The 22,736-nt window shown below is 50.4% G+C and overlaps 1 protein-coding gene across 1 annotated transcript in view; it reads right to left on the bottom strand.

Annotated features, from left to right (window-relative positions):
* PDIA5 (protein disulfide isomerase family A member 5) overlaps positions 1-22,736 on the bottom strand; it is a 91,639-nt gene that overhangs the window by 32,891 nt on the left and 36,012 nt on the right. The window contains exons 7-11 of the mRNA XM_018045711.1: positions 19,793-19,853; positions 14,089-14,156; positions 6,712-6,803; positions 6,553-6,624; positions 136-272 (exon numbers count right to left, since the gene is read on the bottom strand). Of these exons, the coding sequence (XP_017901200.1) occupies positions 136-272; positions 6,553-6,624; positions 6,712-6,803; positions 14,089-14,156; positions 19,793-19,853 (430 nt within the window). The remainder of the gene's footprint in view (positions 1-135; positions 273-6,552; positions 6,625-6,711; positions 6,804-14,088; positions 14,157-19,792; positions 19,854-22,736) is intronic.

Here is a 22,736-nt window from a genome sequence, read left to right as displayed (position 1 = left end):
CTCAGGGCCTCAGTGTCCCCACCTGCAAGCTAAGGGACGACTGCTGCTCTAGGTAAACAGCTAAAGGCTCAGAGAGGTGTCCACTCTGAGCCGAGGGAGAGAGGCTGTGGCGGGGAGGAGCAAGGTTCCACTCACATGGGGCGTGGAACATGACGAGCACAGAGGAGTGTTCCTTCACAAACTGGTCAAAGTCTTCATCGCTCAGGTGATAAACGGAGCCGCCCTCATCTGCCCAGGGAGTCTCGGGGACCTGGGGCTGTGGCGGCTGCGGACTGGAAGACCAAAAACAGGCAGAGCTCAGAGCACACTCCGGGGCCAGTGAAGCCCTCACCCCCACTGGCTCACACAGCCTGCTTCAGGGCTCCCCGCGACCCCCCGGGGGGAGCAGGGGGTGGGGGACTCCTCGGCCCTGCCCACCTCCAGCATCCCCTCAAGAGCCCAGAGGTGCTCAGCTGATATCCTCTGGCAAACAGTGGCTCCCAGCTGTGGCTCTCTAGGCAGGTCAGGAAACCTCCCTTCCTCCCTGTGATCAGGGTGGGGTGGGGGGATTCATCAGCATCTAAAACTTTAGCCAACTGGCAAGAATATAAACTATGGCAACAAAGAGTGACCTCTGACAAAGCTAACTGCTGTGCTGAGTGCTGCCCACAGGGTGAGGGGTGAGAAGCAGAGGGAACAAGAGGGGAGGGGTGGTGGGTGAGGAGGAGAGAGAGAGGCCAGGTGTCTTGAGAAGCACTGGTGGGGGGTGGGGGCTGAGAGGTGTTCACTAACCAGTGTGGGAGGAGGGTTGTAATGAGAAAGAGTGGGGCCCAGGGGAACAAGGCTGGGGGCTCCCTAACCATGAGAACATACACTACCGTAGGAACCCTTCCTCAAGACCAGGAACAAAGTTCCCTAGTTCTCCAGAGGCGGAATGCTCAAGCAGAAAAGGCCAGTCTCAGAGGTCAGGTCACATCCCTGTTCCCACCATGAGCTGCAAAACCTCAGGCTGTGGCCCACCTCCCTGGAGCCTGCCCCACCTGGGACAATTGTGTGCTGACATTTACATCACCAGCTGTTACAGTGGGGGAGGCTCACAGCTGCCCTCTCTTGCGTCAAAGCCAAGGGTAAGCCTGCCAGTGACACAAACTCCCTGATGCTTTATGAACACCTTTGCCAGAGCCACCTTAATCATTACTTTGGAAAAATACCCTTTAGGATGACAAATGTGAAAAGACAACCATTGCTTCCTGCCTTTGAGAGCCTACAGTGAAAAAGAAAAAGTGCAAATTTCCAGCGGTCAGGACTGACAAGTCATAAGAACAATGTGGCCCAAACAGTGGAAGCTGCTGTCCTCTCGTGTGGCTGACGTGGTGGAACCTGCCACCTCCACCCCATGGCAGAGCCTGGGTCTGACAGCACCTTCAGAAACCCTCTCTGGTGCTCTTGACTAAGCCCCACTGGTGGTCTCAGCAATGGGAAGTAGCCAGGACAGGGTCAAACCACTCTGAGCCCATGTGCATCTGACATTAGATGGGGCTGATGGCAAAGTCAAGCTTTAGAATGAGTCACCACCAGCCATTCAGCATTCCCAACACTAGGAAACCTAGGCTCCCATACACAGACTCAAGATACCAATTCCTGAAAGCATCACCAATTCCACTTCAGGGAATTTATCTTTTCAATATGCCTGGACATGGTCAGAATTATACATATTCCAAGGTATTTATTAGAGATGATTTGTTATAGCAAAGACTGGAAGAACCCAGTACCCACTGGTATACGAATTGCTTAGGTAAATTGCAGTCCATCAGGACCCCAGAAGGCTGAGTATGGTGCAGGGGGACAAGGAAGCTCCCTACACTCTGATGTAGACAGCAGGGTCAGACCCAACAGGCCATAATATGCTAACTTTTGCATAAAATAGAGAGAGATAAAAAAATACTTATTCATATTTGCATGTGTCTGCATAAGGAAACTAATTAAAATTTCTACCTCTAGGGGGTGGGAGGGAAAATAGGATGGAGGAAACAGGTAAAAGGAAGATGTCAATGCATAATTTTTAAGTATCTTTTAAAAAATTATTTAAATTATGTGAATGGAATCGATTCTAAAATTAAAATAATTTTTAAAAATCCAGCAAGAGTACACACATAGAATGGAGAAGCCATGCCTTAGTGGCAGCGCAAGTAAATGAAGGTGACTGTATTTCTAGTTAAACCTAGAGGAGGACGCACTCCAAAGCCACTAAAATAACATCACAAGAGCTAAAAAAGAAAAAGGTAATGAACTCACAGGAGCAAAAGCAAAGACAGAAAAAGAGGTCAGCGCAAATTTAGAAGCTAGAAAACTGACTTGGCAAAAAGATTTTTGCTTTTCTTAGAAGACAGAAACCAGAGGTGCTGGGTGCTCAGAAAGGGCAGGGACCCAAGAACTACCCCAATATGCAAAGGCTCCAGAGAACCACAGGCTCCTCTTGAAGCGGGGCTGGGGCACAGCGCTGGAAATGGGAGATCTTGGGATCTCCAGCAGCCCCTCTCCCACCCAGTGGACAGTAGGAAGTTTGCTTTCTGGAGGGGCCTGCAGACCTAGGCACAGCGGTAAGAGGGCACAATGACTGAATCGTGCCCTTTACTGTGTCTCCCCTTAAAGACAGGGGCTCCCTCTAGATCATCTCTCTACTTCCTGCGCCTCCCACAAAGCAGGTACCCAATAAACACTCTTTGAATCAATCCGGGAATGAAAGAATGGTTGAAGGAACTGGAGGTGTCTAACCAGGAGAAAGAAGAGACAAGGGGAACATAATAGTTTTCTTCAAACATTTCACACATTAGCGGGAAGAGAAAGTAAGATTGATTTTCTACAGCCCCATAAAGGAGAACCAACACCAGATGGAAGCTCTAGAGAAAGAAACTTCAGCTCAACAGAACTAAGAACCTCCTATCTATGCAGATAAGAGATAAAGAGCCAGACTAGGAGTCAGAATACCTGGCTCTGAGTCATTTCCTCCACCTTTCAGCTCTAGGGGCTGAGGCAACCAGTCCGACTTAAAACATCTATCAACATACGTGCAGGCCCTTCTTCATCTGCCCTGCAGGTATATCTAGACAGACAATGGCCTTGAGATACTTTGTAAATGTATAAAGTACTACCCAGGTATCCCTAGACATCACTCATAACCTAAATCATAAGAATCACTCAAACATGAGTGGGCCCTCAAAATGAGTCGATGTAACTGCAAAGGGTTAATTTTAAATTTACACAGGATCTGCTTCAGTGACTTTAACCCTTTTTTGTTATAACGGCCTGCCTCCTGTGAAGGACTGTACGGAAGTGAAACTAACACAGTCCCCTCCCTGCCTGAGGCTTGCCACTCTAAGGGACATTTGCAAGGATTGAACAGTCTTATTACTTTATTTCCTCTCCTCCCCCTCATCTTTGATCCGTAAAAGAGCCTGGCAGCCAGGCCCTGACAAGATGGTTATTTTAAAGCGCTAGTCTGCCACCTTCTCGGTCAGTTGGCTCCCAGATTAAAGTTTCTTCACCTCAACACCTCATCTCTTGGAATCACTGGCCTGTCGTGAGGGAAGCAGAGCGAGCTTGGACTCAGTAACACCGAGGCCCTGTTCTCTAAGGTGTTCAAGCATGATCAGTAACTCCACCTGTCCTAGAGATAAAGCAACACTTAAAGGGAACTGCTGGGGGCAGGTTCACTGACATTCACATTCCCTTACCATCCTGTGACCCTAATTCCCGGACTCTCCAGGACCGCGAAATGCACACAAAGCAGGTCCTTGCCTGAGGGAGGTGCACATGCCAGAGACGAGAAGAGGCAACTTAAAGCATGACAAGTCAAGAACACTTTGTGTTTATTTCCAATCCACTTCTGCTTCGTATAAAAATACACAGGCAGAACTGGGTAGCCAGGTCAACACTGATTGCCACTAGTGAACACTCTACCTGCCAAGCCCAACTCAACGGCATGAAATCTGCAAAGAGTGGAATGAGCAATGCAGCTGCTGGGAGCACAGAGGGCACAACCACCAGGATCAGTGCAACCACCCCAGAGCCCCCGGCCGCTCCGACACAGGGATGCCCTGCCCTGCCCACTCGCCAGAGTCACATGTCACAGGGCAGGATTTGGCCCTTCTCTCCTGGGCTTCTGAGAGTCATCTGGAAAACTAGGAAGGCTGGACCATCCTCCTCATCGTTCTGTATTTAGCTGCCATAAGCCATGAGCAGCCAACGGAGAGGCCCAGGGAAGAAGTGCAGGGCAGCAGGAAAGGTGGGATCACTTCAACCCACAAACCAGGATGTGGGGGAAACCTGGTAAAGACTTAAAACACCTGATATCAGGGAAAAACACAGAGCAGGCTATCTGTTGGGGGGAATCTGTAAGAAAATGTCAAATGCCACAATACATTATTCTTGGGTAGTAGGGTAAGGGGGCCACTTTCCCCTTTAACTAAATATTTGAGTTTTCCAGTAATAATATACCTCACTGAATAACCTTAAAATCAGAAAAGACTTTGAAAAAAACAACTAGCTACCTGGAAGCACAATGGCACTCCTAGAGATTGTTGGGGCATGAGATGAGGCAGTCCATGAGGGATCCTTCAGGAAGCGCCTCTCTGCCCCCACCATGCTGGGAGAGTGGGCTATGGTCCTGCGTTTGGAGGAGCTGCTGCCCAGGGGTACCCAGAGGCTGCCTTCCCTTCCCCAGAGTTACCCCATCAACCTCAGCGTGGAGACTGCACACCCAGGGTGAACCAAAAGCTGCTAACAAGGTCTCCTTTCCATGAGGGGCGAGGAGAGGAGAGGTGGGAAGTGGGGAGGTGCCAGCCCAGGACAAGGTGGAGGAACCAGGCTGGGGCTGTGTGTGGGGTGTGGACAGAGCGGTGGGTTCCCAAGGGGAGAAAATAACCTGTCTCAGAGCCCCCACTGACATGCTCCCCTGGTCTAGGAGAGCAAGCAGTTCTGAACACTGTCTGAAAAAATAAATAATAAACCTTATGCATTTTGAAACCAGAAAAGTGAGTGCATTCTGAAACAAGAAAAGGTTAGAGAAGGGGGAGGGAAGCAGACAGATTTTATGCTCTGGTGACAAATGAGATTGCCATTTGTTGAAACCTTCTCCCAAAGCAGAGCGAGATATGTCTGGCTGGAGGAGAGGACATGCTTATTATCAAATGAAAAGGAAAACAGGGGTGTGAAAGCCCAGGTTAAGACAATGAGTACAGAATAATGGGGAGTTGCCTTCCTGGGCATGGGCTGGATTGAAGTAAGAGATGGAGACAGAGATGTGGAAATGCTTCTAAGAATAAAAGACAACAGGCAAACATGGTTTGGCTGTGGTATTTTATCTCCCAGGCCCCTGGGAACCCATGGAACAGAAGATTGAGAGTTTCAGCCTTCAGAATCAAACCGTTTGTTTCCTGTGGATTCTGGCGTTTTTGTTTTTTTTTTTTGTACAAAATTTATCCTCCTTTCTCATTCTGAAAACACACATTTTCAAGCTCCATGTCTTTGGATAACTAATTCTTTAACCCTGTGCCCATGTAGTAATAATGCCAATAAATTTCCACCATGCTGGCATCTGGGTAAAAAGGGGAGGGCTCCAGCCAGAACTCAGGGGAGCTGCTGCCCGGGGCCAAGCCTGGCCCTGCCCCTGTCAGCTGCAGGAGCTTGGACGAGCCACTACATCACTCTGCTTAGTTACCTCATTCATGAAATCATGAAATAAGGATAATAGTATCTGTTCTGAGGATTCCTTAAAATCCACAGAAAGTGCTTAGAACAAAGTCAGGCACAAAGTGGAGCCCCCAAAATACTGCTATTATTCCAAGGACTGTGCACAAATAGCTGCACATGGGCAATGACTGGCAGAGCCCAGAGCAGGTGAGTGCTTGGGGTGGATCAGGGTGGTCAGAACTCCAGCCATGAAGAAGGGGGGTGGGGGAGACAGACTCCCCATCCAACACACTGGTCAGGGTCCAAGCATCACACCAAAGTCACACGCCTAGCATGGTGGGGGGGCGGGGCGGGGGGGGGGTTTGGGTTGTAAGGATCTAGTCACATTACAAACAGGATGACAGGGTGCTATGAAGCAGCTCTGCAGGGACGCAAGGTGAACCGCAAAGCAGTCAGCAAATCTAAGGCATTAGGACACTTCCTAGCTTCACAGCACCTAATACAAAGTGTTATGTTTAAAACAAGCATTCGACTGACAACTCTATTTTCAGAGAGACCTGCAGCGGAACCTCTCTCAAACCTACCATCCTGAGTGAGAAATGCTTCTATCCATCAGGTAGACAGTAAGGGGGGGGAAAAAACCTATCTGAAATGCAGTCATCACAGCAAGTCACATGAAATTCTCCCAGCTTTCACATCCTGCACTCACAGATCCCTCACCTAGATGCCACCCACAATCAGCTGTGTGGGCAGCAAGAAATGGTCCTTTCCTTCCTCATTCACTCTCCAACTGCCAGGCAGAGCCCTGTGACCAGGGAAATACTGGGGCCCGGCAGATGCCCCTCCCTCTGGGTAACCCCACCAAGGCAAATGCCAACTTACTTCTTCAGCCACTCCACAATGTCCTCAGCTGTGGACCCGTAGCTGTCATACTGGAACAGAAACCGTCCTTTCCTGTGAAATGTGGGGAGAAACCATGGGCTCAGCCAGCGGGCAGACACCGTGGGGGGAGCAGCGTCCACAGGGAGGCAGGGGACTTACTCGAAATAGCAGATGGTGGGGTAGCCACGCACGTTGTACTCCTCCTTGATGCTTTCAAATTCCGAGGGGTAGACATTCATCCCGGCCAGCACCTGGGAGCAAAGGGAGAAGAGACCCGTCCATTTGCTGCCCGCAGATGCCCTTCACTTCAGCCACACACGGCTCGTTCAGCTGTCCCACCAGAAACAGATGATGGGGACTGAGCCTCAGAGACTGATGCGTGCAGTGCAGAGTGGAGCAAGGCACGCCAAGCCAGCTGGGAACAATGCCCGAGCGCTCTGGAAAAGACAGGCATCTGGGCCGAGGGTTGCCCCCCAGACAGGCATTCCCACCTGCCTGCCCTGCAGGGAGGATCATCCCAGAGCAAAACACAGTTCTGAGGACTGAAGAGGAAACCTGGCCTCGTTACCAAGCTCAACCAGGTCCGAGAGTAGGGCCACTGCCTCCCAAGTTCATACTATGCCTCTTCTCTGCCCATGTCAACTAAGGGTGGACTCTTCACTCAGTCACTCCACGGGGACACCTGTCTGTCCACCCCGGCTTCATGCACCACATTCTCAGATTACACAGCTCATGTGGCCAAAGAGGGTGCGTAGTTCTCAGGACGACCCAACCTGCCTGACTCTGCTCCCTCCAGACCCTGTTAGGTGACCTGTGGGTGACCATCACCTATGGCCTGACCTGACCATCATCTCTGAAGTCTGAACACACTCTGGGTCCTGGGGTCCACATATACCAACACCCCTGAATGGAAAAGGAACTTCAGTAGCTGTGTTACCGACAAGACTGTATACTAAGAGCAACCCAGAATGAGTCCCCAGGAGCTCCTTTCCCAAAGCAGCAACTTTTTCCTGTAGGGCAGGATCAGGTGCCCGGAAAGAGGACTTTGGCTCTGTCATCACAAGAGAACAAAGCACGACCAGATGCAGGAAGACCCCCACAAAGCCAGGTAGCATAGAGGGGAGGGAAGAAGTTCAAAAAGCCAGGAGTGGTTAGAGAAGCAGAGAGGAGAAACCAGGAAGTAGAATTTTGCTGAGCAATACATAAGGAGGCATATGGAGAGAAAACGAGGAAGAGCAGTCTCAGTGGACAGTGAACTTGACTCAGAAGACTGCTTCCACTTGGCAGTCGTGTGACCTTGGGCAAGTCACCCTCCCTGAGGTTCCTTGTTTGGAAGATGTGGTTCAGGAGAAGATCATTGGGTTCTTAAGAGAACTGAAGGAGATGACCCAAGTCAGAGGGCTTCCCTGGTGGCTCAGATAGTAAAGAATCGCCTGCAACACCAGAGACCTGGGTTCAATCCCTGGATCAGGAAGACCCCTGGAGAAGGAAGTGGCTACCCACTCCACTATTCTTGCCTGGAGAATCCCACAAACAAAGGAGCCTGGTGGGTCACATGGGGCCACAAAGAATTGAACACAACTGAGCAACTTAGCACAAAACTGTTGCTCAAATTCATCATTTCCTACCAAATTCTCGGTGGTGGGAATCACCTGGGCCTCTGGCAGCTCCATCCCGCAAGGCATCTAAACATACCAACCATTTTAAATACCCAGCAAAGTTTCTGGCGTAAAGCAGACAACAATGCTGCTGCTGCTGCTGAGTCGCTTCAGTCGTGTCCGACTCTGTGCGACCCCATAGATGGCAGCCCACCACGCTCCGCCGGCCCTGGGATTCTCCAGGCAAGAATACTGGAGTGGGTTGCCATTTCCCTCTCCAATGCATGAAAGAGAAAAGTGAAAGTGAAGTCGCACAGTCGAGTCTGACTCTTAGAGATCCCATGGACTGCAGCCCACCAGGCTCCTCCATCCATGGATTTTCCAGGCAAGAGTACTGGAGTGGGGTGCCATTGCCTTCTCCGAGACACACAATAAATGCTTGCTAATCTGATTTTTTTCCTCCCATCCCATTTTGGGGTGCTACAAGGAATACAGGGAAAATAAACCTGAGATAGATTTACTAGAAGCTCTGCAACCCTCTAAAAGCCCTTCTGCTCATTTCCCCAGACTGATTCAGCAGCCAGTTCCAGTAATAACTGTCTACTTTAAAGTTCTTTTTTTATGTCTAATTGATCTCCTCATTGTCGGTGCACATTCACCACAAGATTAATCTTCCACATCCTCCTCTTTCATTACATCACTTCCCTGCACAAAACTCTTCAGTTCCACTGAATGGAGGCCAACATCTAACTCCACACTCAAAGATCATATGGTCCCTATCTCATTTTTTAATTCTTTTTTCCTACAAAACCCTTAATTGTACATTTGCTAGGTTCTAGACTTTTTATTCTCCCAGGAATGACACAGTCTGAGATCTCTGCTCAGGGAGGCAGCTGGACTCTTGGCCGTCTCGGGCACCTTGAAGATAGAAATGTACCACAGTGTGGGCTCAGGGGTCAGGATGCTGGGTCTAAAGTCTAACTCCCCTCTCAGCAGATGTTCTCCTTGAACAAGTCACAGTTGCGTCTGCACCTCAGTTTCCTCATCTGCAGCCCCGGCTTCTGGCTTCTGTGAAGACTAAATGAGACAGTGCGAGCAAAGTATCTACAACACTCAGAATCTGTTAGCTGTCACCAAAAATATGAATACCACTAGGAAGCTCTGCAAATCCGCTTACATTCCCAGAGCCCACACGGTGCTTTCTTGGCACCGACTCCTGAGTCTTCTAGCCCTGTGCTCAGGTTGCCCACACCCCATCTCTTGGCCACCACAGAAGACGCATCCATCTCTTGCTGCTAAGTCGCTTCAGTCGTGTCCAACTCTGTGTGACCCCATAGACGGCAGCCCACCAGGCTCCCCCGTCCCTGGGATTCTCCAGGCAAGAACACTGGAGTGGGCTGCCATCTCCTTCTCCAATGCATGAAAGTGAAAAGTGAAAGTGAAGTTGCTCAGTCATGTCCGACTTTTAGCGACCCCATGGACTGCAGCCCACCAGGCTCCTCAGTCCATGGGATTTTCCAGGCAAGTGTACTGGAGTGGGGTGCCATTGCCTTCTCTGATCCATCTCTTAAGGCAAAGCAAATCCCACCCAGAAGGTGGCCTTTGTCAACCACCTTTGCTTGTAATGAAGTCTTAATTCTCTGGGTTTTTGCAGCAGTTCTGACTACTTTGGGGGCATTTATTAGTTAACGAGGTAATTATGTTTTGAACAACTACTGACAAGCACTTTTTGGAGTTTGTGATTCCAAATGAGGCAAAAGTGACCTCAGCCTGCAGAGGAGTGAGGGCTGCCTGACACGGAAACGTGTGTGCTGGGGGTCGGTCAGCTGGCACCAACATGGCCTTCCTCCTGTCCAGCCCATGTCCCATGGTTGTGGGGACAATCACAGAAGAATCATAGAAACTCCATAAAGCAGGAGCATGTGAGCGAGTAGTCAAGGAGGGTAAGATTTCCACAGACATTCCAGAAAGAGAAAACAGAGGTAAGACAAACCAAGATGCGGCTCAAGAACTGGGGACACAAGAAGAGAAGGCAGTGAGAGAAGGCAGGCAGGTTCACTGGGGCTGTGGACCAGCCTTTAGTGTCTAAGAAACCAAGACTTTATTCAGGAGGTGCTGGAGAGCTCCTGGGGGTTGTAAGGGGAAAGCTGTGGGGTCAGGGAGATAAGAGAGCAGTCACAGCACGCTGGGTGGGTTCAGTGGGGTCTGACCCAGGCTGGTGGGCAGGTCTCTTCTCGGATAGAGGATGTATTGAGGGGGAGATGGATGGTGACAGCCTGGCAGAGGAGCCTGCGGTGCTCAGGAGGAGGCATGGAGGAAAGCTGGCCGCCTGCCAGATGGAAAGACACTGAATTTTAGTAAATATTTTAGACTCCCTGCATCTGGGACCCAGGGAGAGAAATCCAGACCAAGATGTCAAGCAAGCAGTCCAACACATGGTACTCGAGCTTAGAGACTCCGTCTCCATGGAGCTACCTCTTATGAGCTATCGACACAGATAAAAACCACTGAGGGACAGTCCACAGAAGACAAGGAGAGCACAGTGCCAGGCCCTCATTCCAGTGCATTACTAAGAAAGAAAAGAAAGTGGAAAGCAGAACCCTCGGAGCACTCCATGCAGTGAGTGGAAGGAACAGCAAGCACAGAGCAGCGGGCTGGGGGGTGCCCATCCCTGTATCTGTGAAGTGTCTGCAGGCTACAGAGCTGTCCCCGTGCACCAGCCCGTTCACTCTTCCAACAGCCCGGTGAGGCAGGCAGGGCTGGTGTTATCATCCCCATTTTAAGAATGGGGAAATGAAGCCTCCAGGGCTACTTGCCCAAGATCTCCCAGCCAGTTAGTAACAGCCATCAGCAAAGTCTGCTCTGCACAAACCTGTTGCCAAGACCAACCCATTTCACCATTTACACCCAGATGGCCCATCATGGCCAAGGTTAACAAAAGACTTGGCGTGGACGTCGATAACTGGCAAGGCTGGGAAGTGGAGGTGGGCAGGCATGGGCTTGTTCTGGCAGCTGTGCTGGCTGCTAAGGGTGTCAATCAGCGGGACTAGATGGGACAAATGCGATGACTCAGTGACAGCAAAAAAGAAGAGGAGGATCTGAGTTTGGAAAATGGCAAAGGCTGTGCATCCCTGACCCAGCCTGGCTTCCACCTTAATGACATCATCAGATTGGATGCCTCCCAAGAAATCTGTTGAGGAGGAAGGTTTCTAACCCCTGCCACAGACAGGGCCAGCCAAAGAGGGCTCAAAGATGACAGAGATGAAGAGAAGATAGGAGGTGCTAACCAGTGGATTTCAGCAGTGCGGAGGGGGTGAGCTTTCGATTTCAGGGAACAAGCAGTCCATCTCTGCCCCAGGTTTGAGGACAAAAAGGAATCCACCCCTCTGGCTGCCCTGTTCCTGGGAGGCTATGGCTGCAACCATGAGCCCTGGCCTTGAAGGACTTTCTGAAGTAGGTGATGTTCATAGTGGGGAGGACCCTTCCCCTAATGGAGCTAGGAAAGGTGAAAACCTTTCAAAAGATACTTTCCTAAGAAACCAAGGGGAAAGAAGAGCAAAACAAGCCCCAAGTAAGAAAATACAGAAGCAAAGAAATGGATGAGTTCACATAACACAGAGGCAACTAACACCTGGTCAAAGTTGGGGTCAGTCGGCCAGACCCTCTGACCTGGGCCCAAACAGGAGCAGCGAGCATGGTATTATTTTGTTTTGTTTTGCTCTTTCTTTCCTTTTTTGGAAGCAGGTACCCTTAACAAGTAATCCTCAGGGCAAACATTGTAGAGACTAGTGTGAACCTAGTATGAACTCAGGGCCAGAAAAGAAGGCCCTTGTTCCACAAACATCCTTCCTCCTTTGCCTCTGTCCCTAGGAACTGATGCTCTGACTTCTTTTAAAAAGGAGAACATCACTTTTAATGTAAACATACAGCTTAAAACAAAATGTACTCAGGAGTGGTAAGCCACATGCCCATTCTTTCATTCATTAGGACATGTTGGGCTTCTACTCTGAGCTTGGCCCATACTCTGTACTGAAGAGATGCTTAAGAAACTCATCTCTCAGTTAGAAAACCTCCTCATAATTAGTATCAACTGCGGATAAAGTGACTCAGAACATAAGCAAAGATGAGCAGACAAGACCATGCAATGCAGGGACAGGCTCTGGGGGACCATGGGAGGGGCCAGGAAAAATGCTTTTGGCAGGGAGATGCAGCATTGGCTAGAATCTTCCAGAAGGTGCTAGAAATTGGCCCCAATTCCTTACCTGCTTTGATGGGACTGGCTAGCTAATTTGTGATCTGACTGGGGCTGGACCAGAGTTTGGAGGGTGAGCTGAGCAGTTGTCTAAGTGTATGTGGGTAAGAAAGTGAAAGTCACTTAGTTGTGTATGACTCTTTGCAACTCCACAGACTATAGCCCACCAGGCTCCTTCGTCCATGAGTCTCCAGGCAAGAATACTGGAGTGGGTTGCTATGCCCTTCTCCAGGGGATCTTCCTCATCAGGGACTGAACTGAGGTCTCTGGCATTGCAGGCAGATTCTTTATCATTTGAGCCACAAGGGAAGACTATGCGGGTGAGAACTTGTGGGTAATTAAGTCTTTCCTTCAGGTAAAATCATCTTAAAATGTGGTATCTATTGAGGCCCCAAAATGTGCAGTGAAACTTCCCCAGAGTGAGGTATGTGTGCCACAGGGCCAAACGTCTCCAGGCAGCTTGCTAAAAATTCATTAGTGAGGAACAAGCAGGACCCTGGTGTCACCCCAGAAATGAGGTCAGAAGAGAAAGCACATGGCTCTTTGCAACCCAATCCCAGGGCTGGCTAGCAGAGGCCACCATTTAAACTTTTTAAGTTGACTCTGAAAATCACCAATTTGATCCATAAAGATCAGGATGAGTTTTAAGATCTCAGAACTCCTGTAGCAGGACTCTGGCCTGCCCCACTGAGATGGCACCTCCCGACTACCTTTCAGGAAAGGCATATGGACTTTTCCACGCTCCCAGAGGAGCCAGCAGTTATTTTTCTGTTGCCAGCAAAAAGCAAAATAAAAACAAGCAAAACACCCAAAACTAACCAAACAAAACCCTCAAAACATCTGTGGCTGGGGGTAAGTGTGAAAATGGACAGACCTATGGCACAGAGGAGGTAAGCCTGGAGAGGCGGCAGGAGAAACACAGAGACGAGCAGGGTCAGTGACTGATGCTCAGCCCTGGGTGAGGTCTGGCCGCCCTGGCCTGCCCTCCTTCCTCACTGACCATCCTGGTCACTCCTACTTCTCTGAAGGCCCGTTTCCTCTGTGGCTCGCCTTCCCCTTCCTGTCTTCCAAAGGTGGGTGACCCTGAGATGACCTTGTCTCCTGTCCACTCCCCCTGCATACTCCTTCAGAGAGCTGGTGTGTTTGGGTCTCCAGCTCCCCACCACCTTGCTCCACTGCAGTCCCGACATCCCTCCTGCCCCACAGACGATGGCCTTCCTGGTCCCTCCGGAACCATAGAGCCCTACATGCCTGGGCAGGAGGCTGCCTCGTGGGCCCGCGTGTGCTCTGGGCCCACCACCGGGGTCGCTGTGCCTCTTTCTTTGCCACTAGGCTGCCCAGCATCCGGAGCCTCAGCCTGCCCTGGAGCCCAGCCCCCAGCATTGTAGACCCTGATGGTCTACAGTCAGCCCTGGCCTCTGCACACCGCAGGGCTTTCTGCTACCGTCCTGGCTATTTCATCACTGGCCTTCGACAGGCCCCAAATTCTCCTGGTCCCAGAAATCTGGGGAGTCTTCAACATCCACTGAGGATAGGTCTCTGAACCACACGCCAGGGGCAGCAATAATAAGTCCTTCTCATGATTTTAAAATGTGCCCTCTCCCCTCCCCCTGCCATCTCCCCAAGTGAGAGGGAGAAGTCGAGAGCCAGCAGCCAGCCCTGCCTGGCCCCTGGCACCTCACTTACGAACTGGCCCCGCAGCTGGGTCGCAGCCTTCTGGAAGTGTGGCATTATCCTCTTGCACACGCTGCACCCTGGTCACCAGCAGGAGAGAAATGAAACGGTTACAATGGGCCCCATGCTCAGCCCTCTCTCCCTTCAGGCCCACCTCTACCAACAAGCATTTATCCCACTTCCAGAAGCCAGGACCGCCCAGGCTCTGGGAACACACAGGCTCAGAGGCAAAGGCCCCAGTCCCCAAAGCGGACCAACTCCACGGCATGAAACAGGACCCAGCCGAGCAGGCCCTCAACAGGTGCGGGACTGTCAAAGCTGACGCAGCTGGGGGAGAGCAAAGCACTGAGTAACGGAGAGCGGGTGAAGAGGTCAACAGGAATCCAGAGAGCCAGGGGAGCGCCTGCTTCAGGCACAGCTGAAAGCCTCCCCTCGCTACCCAGCCGGGGGCTGCAGATGAACCTGGAGCAAATGCTATTAGGAGGGAAAACGTGCAACCACACATACAGTGGCTTTGGGGATTTCTTGCCTCTTTTCCTCCATTAACAGGTAACCATGCCATGACAGGAGGCAGCCGAGCGCTGGCCAGGATCCAACGCTCCATTCGCCTCTTCGGTCGGCCTGCCCAATGACCCTGACAGGCCACCTCCTCTCTCTACTGCCCCTCCCGGCAAGCGAGGGAGCTTGGAGCAGACGGCCTCAGGCCCCTCCAGCACTGACACTGGCGTTCATTCCCTCTGACGTCTCTGGCTCTACCCCCTCTGGTCCATTACGGTCACACTCCTCTCCTGGGTGGTGAAGCCCCCAAACCTGGGGGACTCAGGGCCCCCAATACCCAGTACTACCTCAGAGAGACTCTGATTTAAACCCGCCCCTTCCCTTCAACGAGAACAAGCCACATACAGGCACTGACCCCACAGAACATGAGCCCCAGTTTCCTCAGTCAGGAGGAATTCTGACACACAAGGCCGTTACTCTTCCTGACAGCTGCTCTGCTGCAAAACAGGCTCTGAGATGCTTCTGAAGGCCACAGACACCAAAGCTACCTGGAAGCCCACGTCAGTCTGGACGTCAGCTCGACACAGCACAGTGGGGACAGGGCCACGCAGCAGCAGGCTGACAAGCTCTGATCTACGTTTAGCTAAGGCCTCAGCAGGCCGTGGGCAGAGCAACACGGCTCAGAGAGGAGCACACACCCACTGGGCCAGACACAAACACTGGAGACCGTGAACAGCTCAGAACTCCCCGGGGACCACTCGAATCTCCCCAGCACCGCATCTACCAGATGAGACGCAGTGCAGGATATTCTGACGTGAAACTCTCAAAATGCCCACATCCCCTCTGTGACGTTCCTGCCCAGCAGACAGACAGACATGCAGACATGCCAACACATCTGGGCTCAAGTTTATGCCATTAGTTCAGGCTCAGACTCAGGGGGACATGGGAGCTGCAATGAGCTCAGCCTACAGCATGGTCCCTCAGTGTCTGCCGGCAGAGGACAAGCGGCCCCTCTCCCCAGCAGCTGCCACCACAGTGTGGTACCCACCAGCACTGGGAAGGGAGGCATGTGACACCTGTCAGGGGGCTTTGTTCCCACTGTGGGGATTCAGGGAGGAGAACGGAAACTGAGGAGGCAGTGCCAGCTCCCTGGGATGTCCAAGCTCCATGAGGTGGATGCACGTGGTAGGGATGGGAGGTCATGCAGCAGAGGAAGGAGCTCGGCTCCAGGGAGGCTGAGACCCAGGTCTGCGTCTCCCCTGGACTGCTGCTGGGTGACCTGGGGCTAGCGGTGAGAGCAGTCTGAGCCTCAGCTTCCCCATCTGTAAGGCAGAGGGCAGAGTCAACACCTGGGGGCGGGGTTGGGGGGTTGGGGGGAAGGACCGGCACCAGGAGGGGGAGGCTCTGCCAACACAGGGCCCAAGAGCCCGCCTCTCAGTTCATGGTGGGGAGACACTTCCACCGGGAACAGGGATGTCAGTCGACTTCCCAGGAAGGAGGATGATGGGGGCACACTTGAGCCTTCCACCCTCTCTTTAGCCAGTGACTTGATGAGATGGGGGGGGGGAGGCGATCAGACACCCACTAGGGCACATTCTGCAGTCTAGAACTTACTGCCTGTCCTCAGAGCTGTGGCCTCTCTCCCCCAGCTCTGCCTGTCTGTGACCTCAAATCACATTATCCCCCGTGACCTCTAAACGAATGGTAAGTCGGCCAGCTGTCCCCAGGGTGGAAATCAGCAGTACCAGGTGAAGAGCTTATTGGCAGGGGAGAGATAATGGAAGAGTAACAGGAAGCTCTGGGCCAGGTCAGCTGCCACTTGAACTTTGCCAGAAATAGAGCAGGTATGGTGGTCCTTATTTGAGTTTACCTTTCAGCTGACATGACTGGGAGGCAGGGAAAGAGAGAAGACTAATGACCACTCTCAAACCCCAAAGCTTAGAGCACCAGCCCATTCATTTTCCCATCAGTTCAGTCAACAAGCATTTACTAAATAACTTCAGTAGGTCCTGGGGACACAGATTTCTTGTCACAACTAAAAGTTCCCACTGGATCTGGGTTCATTCACCCTTCAGTTCAGTTTAGTCGCTCAGTTGTATCCGACTCTTTGAGACCCCATGAATCACAGCACGCCAGGCCTCCCTGTCCATCACCAACTCCCAGAGTTCACTCAGACTCATGTCCATTGAGTCAGTGATGCCATCCAGCCATCTCATCCTGGGTCTCACCCTTCTCCTCCTGCCCCCAATCCCTCCCAGCATCAGAGTCTTTTCCAATGAGTCAACTCCTCGCATGAGGTGGCCAAAGTACTGGAGTTTCAGCTTTAACATCAGTCCTTCCAATGAAGACCCAGGACTGATCTCCTTTAGGATGGACTAATCACCCTAGTTGTGATCAAAGGAACAGAGTCCTGAAGGACTTCCCAGTGAGGGATCTGGTGACTCTCAGGAATAAGCTGAATTATAAGGCCACAAGGGCTTGACAGGATCAGTATAAGAGCACAACAGCACCCACAGAATCTGGGGGTAACTGGGACCCAGAAAGCCATCCAATCTGGCCCTCACAGGTGTAAACAGCTCCAAGTTTCCTCCCTCCCTCCTCACTACTAATAATTCCGTAACACCTACAAGAAACCTAGCTTCTTCTGTCCTAGCTTTCTACTCTAGGAAGATAATTCTGCTCATAGTCCTGCCTCCTGTGATGAGGATGGTTGCCCTGCCAGACAGCCTGGGGAGGTGCTGTCAGGGGGAGAGGATGGCACATGCACTTAGGTGCACATCGCCAGGGGACCTCTCTCTGGACTCCTAGATCACTACACTAAAGCCTGCCCAGTTGTACCGTGAACCTGCCTCATGGCATGGACTGCATACTGACGTCACTGTTTTAGTCTCATTTAGCCAATGTGTTGAGACTGGAAGCGTTCTAAGATGAACCAAAAGAGGCCCATCCTCAGGAACTGTGCGAGCAGGATAATTCCTGAAGCAATTCACAGTTGGGCAGGCCTCATAGCTTAGTTGGTAAAGAATCTGCTTGCAATGCAGGAGACCCTGGTTCGATTCCTGGTTTGGGAAGATCCTCTGGAGAAGGGATAGGCTACCCATTCCAGTATTCTTGGGCTTCCCTTGTGGCTCAGCTGGTAAAGAATCCGCCCACAATGCAGGAGACCTAAGAGAAGGGAAAGGCTATCCACTCCAGTATTCTAGCCTGGAGAATTCCATGGACAGACCATGGGGTTGCAAAGAGTCAGACACAACTGAACGACTTTCACTTTCATGGAGAAACAAAGGGCTTCCCAGGTGGCGCTAGTGCTAAAGAACCTGCCTGTCAATGCAGGAGACCTAAGAGACCTGGGTTTGACACCTGGGTCAGGAAGATCCCCTGGAGTAGGTAATGGCACCCCACTCCAGTGTTCTTGCCTGGAGAATCCCATGGACAGAGGAGCCTGGTACGCTGCAGTCCATGGGGTTGCTAAGAGTCAGACACAACTGGGCGACTTCACTTTCACTTTTCACTTTCATGCATTGGAGAAGGAAATGGCAGCCCACTCCACTGTTCTTGCCTGGAGAATCCCAGGGACAGGGGAGCCTGCTGGGCTGCAGTCTGTGGGGTCGCACAGAGTCGGACACGACTGAAGCGACTTGGCAGCAGCAGCAGGAGCACATGCACACAAGGAGAAACAAAAAGGGGTGACACCAAGCAGAGAACGTTAATAGACAGAAAGCTCAGGGATTACAGTGCAGGCCACCCGGGCAGAGCCAGATCTAACAGGAAGTGCGACTCCAGGGCCTCTTCCCACCGGCAGGCACAGTCCTGGGGTGAGGTGGGGGGCCGAGCAATCCAGGAGATAGGGTAGGGAGGGAGGTGGGAGGGGGTTCAGGATGGAGGGGACACATGTATACCTAAGGCTGATTCATACTGATGTATGGCAAAAACCACCACAGTATTGTAAAGTAATTATCCTCCAATTAAAATAAACAAATTTCAAATATATATACACACACACACACACACACAATATATATATATCCCACTTCCTGTTGTAGTTAAAAAAAGTAAACAGAACCCTATGCCACCCACTCAAGCTACAGACATGTCTGGACACACCCACCTCCCATCACACACACCTCTCTTGCTCGGGCCTTTAGGTCTTTGCTTTTCAATCCATGGGTAGGGACAAGTCAGACTTCAGAGGTGGCCCAGATGGGGGAGTATCTGTGGCTTGGAGGACAATTGCTCCATTCCATAGCTGCAGCTAGAAGGCAGCCACAGACAACATGCTGTGAAGAGCCACATGAAGCGATGTGGCTGAGTTCCAACAAAAATTAATCTACAGAAAAGGCAGCCAGTCCACAGGCCATGATTTGCTGACCCTTTATTAGAGGGTTATGAAACAGTAGGAAAAAACAATAAAAAAGAAAATATCAGGTCTTCCACATCTGGTAGAGTGGATGGCAAGCAGTAAGGAAGGGTAAGTCTGGTTTAGTGAATTTTTGCAGCTTATATATAGTTTATATACTTATGGTGTACAGGGCTGCAGTATAAAATATGCTTGATACTACAAACACAGTCCAAAAGTGTGAAAACCACAGCTCGGATCCAGCCCCTTTCTGCCCTCTCAGAAATGGAAACTAAGGCACAGAGCGGTGAGGACTTGACCAAGGTCACCTAGCGCATTGATGACACAGTTGGAATTAGAACCCAGGTCTTCTGCTCACCAGCTCAGGGATCCTTCTGCTGTTCTCATGACCTCTAGCCTCATACAGAGACTGAACCCCAATAGTGGGCCCCTTTCTCCTTGGTCCTGATCCCTCAGCCCTCCCAGCTGGATGTGTGGCTGCCCCGAGGCCGGCCAGGCTCTGGATGGTCAGCAGCAGTAACCACAGACAGCATGCTGCACAGCTGCCAGCCAAGGGCTTCAGGCCACAGGAGGCAGAGGGCAGGGAAGGTGGAGGTACCTGGAGCAGATGCCGGGGGAAGGGGACAGAAGGATGCCAATGGCGGTGAGAGAAAAACATGTGGATGGAGGGGCAGGGCCAGACGAAAAGGCACAGACAAAGAAGAGAGGTGCAGGCAGAGAGACGGGGTGAGCACAGCAACTAGGCAGGCCTAGGTGTTCCAAAGGGAGGCCGGGGGCTAGTGTTCCGTCCCCCTCACAGCCACAGCAGCCCCGCCCAGAGTCTGACCGTCCAACTTGAGTGCAGAGGAGAAAGGCACTCACACGGAGCATAAAACATCATCAGGATCGGCTTCTCTTCCTTCTTCAGGAGCCGACGGAAGTCCTGAGGCACACAGAACATCACAAGTCAGAGACAACACAGGACAGAGGCAACAACCCTGGGGACCCTTGTGGGTGGAGTGCGGCAAGCACTTCTGAAATCCCACGGTCTGACTCAGGGGATGGAGTGCAGTACAGATCCTAGCAAGTCAGGGGCTGAAAGGCCCTCAGAGACCATCTATTCTAGCTACCTCACAGGTTACAGACAGAGAAACTGGGGGCCCGAGGGGACAAATGGCTTTCCCAAGGCCACCTGGCGGGACGAGGTAGTTGGGACCAGGTTACCAGCCTTACTTTCAGCTCCCACTCAACAATGAAAACACTGCAAGGAGCCAACTGGGCCCCACGAGGCTGGCTCTTGTTCTATGATCTACGGCTCTGCTATGGTGGGTGCTTGTTTTCATGGAGGCTCAACTTGGCCAGGCGGGGATCTGCTCATCACACAACCCAGGCTCACCCAGCCCCATGAACTTCCCCAGCCCAGCCCTGTCATGCCACCAACCATCCAGGGCCCAGAAGACCATGGCGCACCCAGGAGCATCCGGATGAGATGCACCCATCCCCAGGAGGCTACAAGCTAAGTGGATCATTTGCATTTGTAAAACCCTTAGACGGTGCCTGGCTCGTTATCAGGCAATATATAATCATTTGTTAAATGAATATAATAAATGTAGAAAGACAAATGGTCACAACAATGCTAATGGAGAGACTTCAGCGCAAAGCAGGGCAGGAGACTTTTCTTCCAACCAGTCAATGATGCTCGGGAAAAAGCAAATCTATCAAGGACTGTGGAGTAGCACCATGACAGAGCACATTCTGATTAAAATAAGCTCCTCTAACCAGTTTCCATGGAAGAAAATTAGAGGTTTTTCTCTCTTGAATAATGAAGAAAATAAGAGGAAATTTCAAAATGCAGGCTTCCTGGCAGCAACAAGGCATTAGGTAAATAGATGACGGTACATCCTACACAATGGACTACTACCACAGCATTAGAAACAATGTAGAGGAATATTTAATGTCACAATAAGATGCGCATGTCACATTAAGTAAGGGGGGAAGCAAGTGGCAAAGCAGCATATAAAATGTAATGCTTATGTGTGTATTACACTGAAAGCCTGAAGGCTACAGAAAATACTGGCAGTGAGTATCTCTCAGTAGGCAGGGATGGGGTGATTTTTTTTTCTTTTATGCTTAAGCTGTATTTTTTAAATTTTCAACAATGAACGTATATTAGTTATAATTTTTCAGTAAGAGAAAAAAGATTAAAATATTTTATGAGAATTTAAAACATTACATAATCAATTCTGATAATGTTAACTCTTATTTATATAGCTAGAGGGTAGAGGCACCCATTTGAAGAGAATCAGTAACCAAGATCTTTGACCCTGACTAGGAGTGGAGGATGCTTTGAAAATGATCTGGAATCCCCGGAGCTAAAACTGTTAAAAAGATCTGAGAAGAAAAGGTTTTCCTGAGCCTGCAGCAATTTGGTTTCATACCCTGAACAGTAACAAATATCATATTACATTCAAAGATGCTTAATTACCTTCAAATAAGTGTGGAAATCTTAAGTTTACAAACAGAAGTCAGCAATTCAAACCTGAGTTTGGAACTTCAGTTATTTTATGTGTGGATTTTATTAGCACAAAAGCAGTTAATATTTCTACATGAGAGAAAATAGTACACAGTATAATAAGAGGACTGCCTACAGGCGTGGAAAAGATATCTCTGCTTAATATTTCTAGTTACAGAAGAGCAATTTTAGGAGTTTCAGGACATGAACATTTTGGGGGAAGGAGGCAGCAGGCAATTGCTTGTCTGAGAGGCTTTAAAAACACATATTATCATAAAATCCTCCCAGGAGAAACCATCGGTTCAGGCTGTCTGTCTTTTCATGGCTATGGGCACAGGAGCCACCACCTCCGGACACTGGGCCCGCCTCCCCTCCTCCTTCTTCTTCCAGCTGATGACACCAGCACTTTCTATCCCCAAAATGTTGATGCCCAGCGCCTTAATTCGAAACACCCTTCATCTGAAAGGCCCACTTGGTTATCTCATGATGATCACACATGATCCCTCCTCCAGAAAGTATAAATGGCATCATTTCCTTCTGAGCTAATAACAAGCATCAAGAGTCAATGATTTTAAATGAAAAGGGAAGGGAGTCAGAGGAAGATAAAAGGTACGTTTTATCTTCTCAAGATAAAACGAACATTCTCCCTCCATCTACAAAAAAGCACTGCTTGCTGCACAGGCCATTTGAAATGTGACAAAGAAGTTCTTGCCCATCCCAGTGGGAAGGCGCAGTCAACCAAGTAAGGCATACATGCGCACATGATAAAAACATAGGCACCCGTGGACAGAGGCACCTTTAGGTCATGTGTGCACATGATAAAAACACAGGCAGCCATGGACAAAGAGGCACCTTTAGGTCACATGTGCACATGGTAAAAACATAGGTACCCGTGGACAGAAGCACCTTTAGGTCACATGTGCACATGATAAAAACATAGGTACCTGTGGACAGAGGCACCTTTAGGTCACGTGTGCACATGATAAAAACATAGGTACCCATGGACAAAAAGGCACCTTTAGGTCTTGTGGGGCAGGCTTCGAAGGGAAGAGGTTCAGGGTTGTATGCAGACTAGACTTCAGAACCACCCTTCCACCCCCCACCCCAGCCAAACCCAGAAACTGAACTTGTTCAGAATTAACACAGTGACCCAGAATTGTAAAGACCTGACTCAAGTCTCTGAAAATCCAACCCAAACCTCTCAAATACTTTTAAACAACAACAAGAAAAAAAGCAAACACAAAATCCACCTTAGAAATAATGCCAAAAAACACAAAGGCAACAACCACATTACATAATGAGAAAGAAACATTT

This window comes from Capra hircus, chromosome 1 (genome assembly GCF_001704415.2).
Source record: "Capra hircus breed San Clemente chromosome 1, ASM170441v1, whole genome shotgun sequence".
Lineage (NCBI taxonomy): Eukaryota > Metazoa > Chordata > Mammalia > Artiodactyla > Bovidae > Capra > Capra hircus.
Note: the sequence above shows the minus strand (reverse complement) of the source record. Positions and strands in the feature narration are given on the sequence as shown.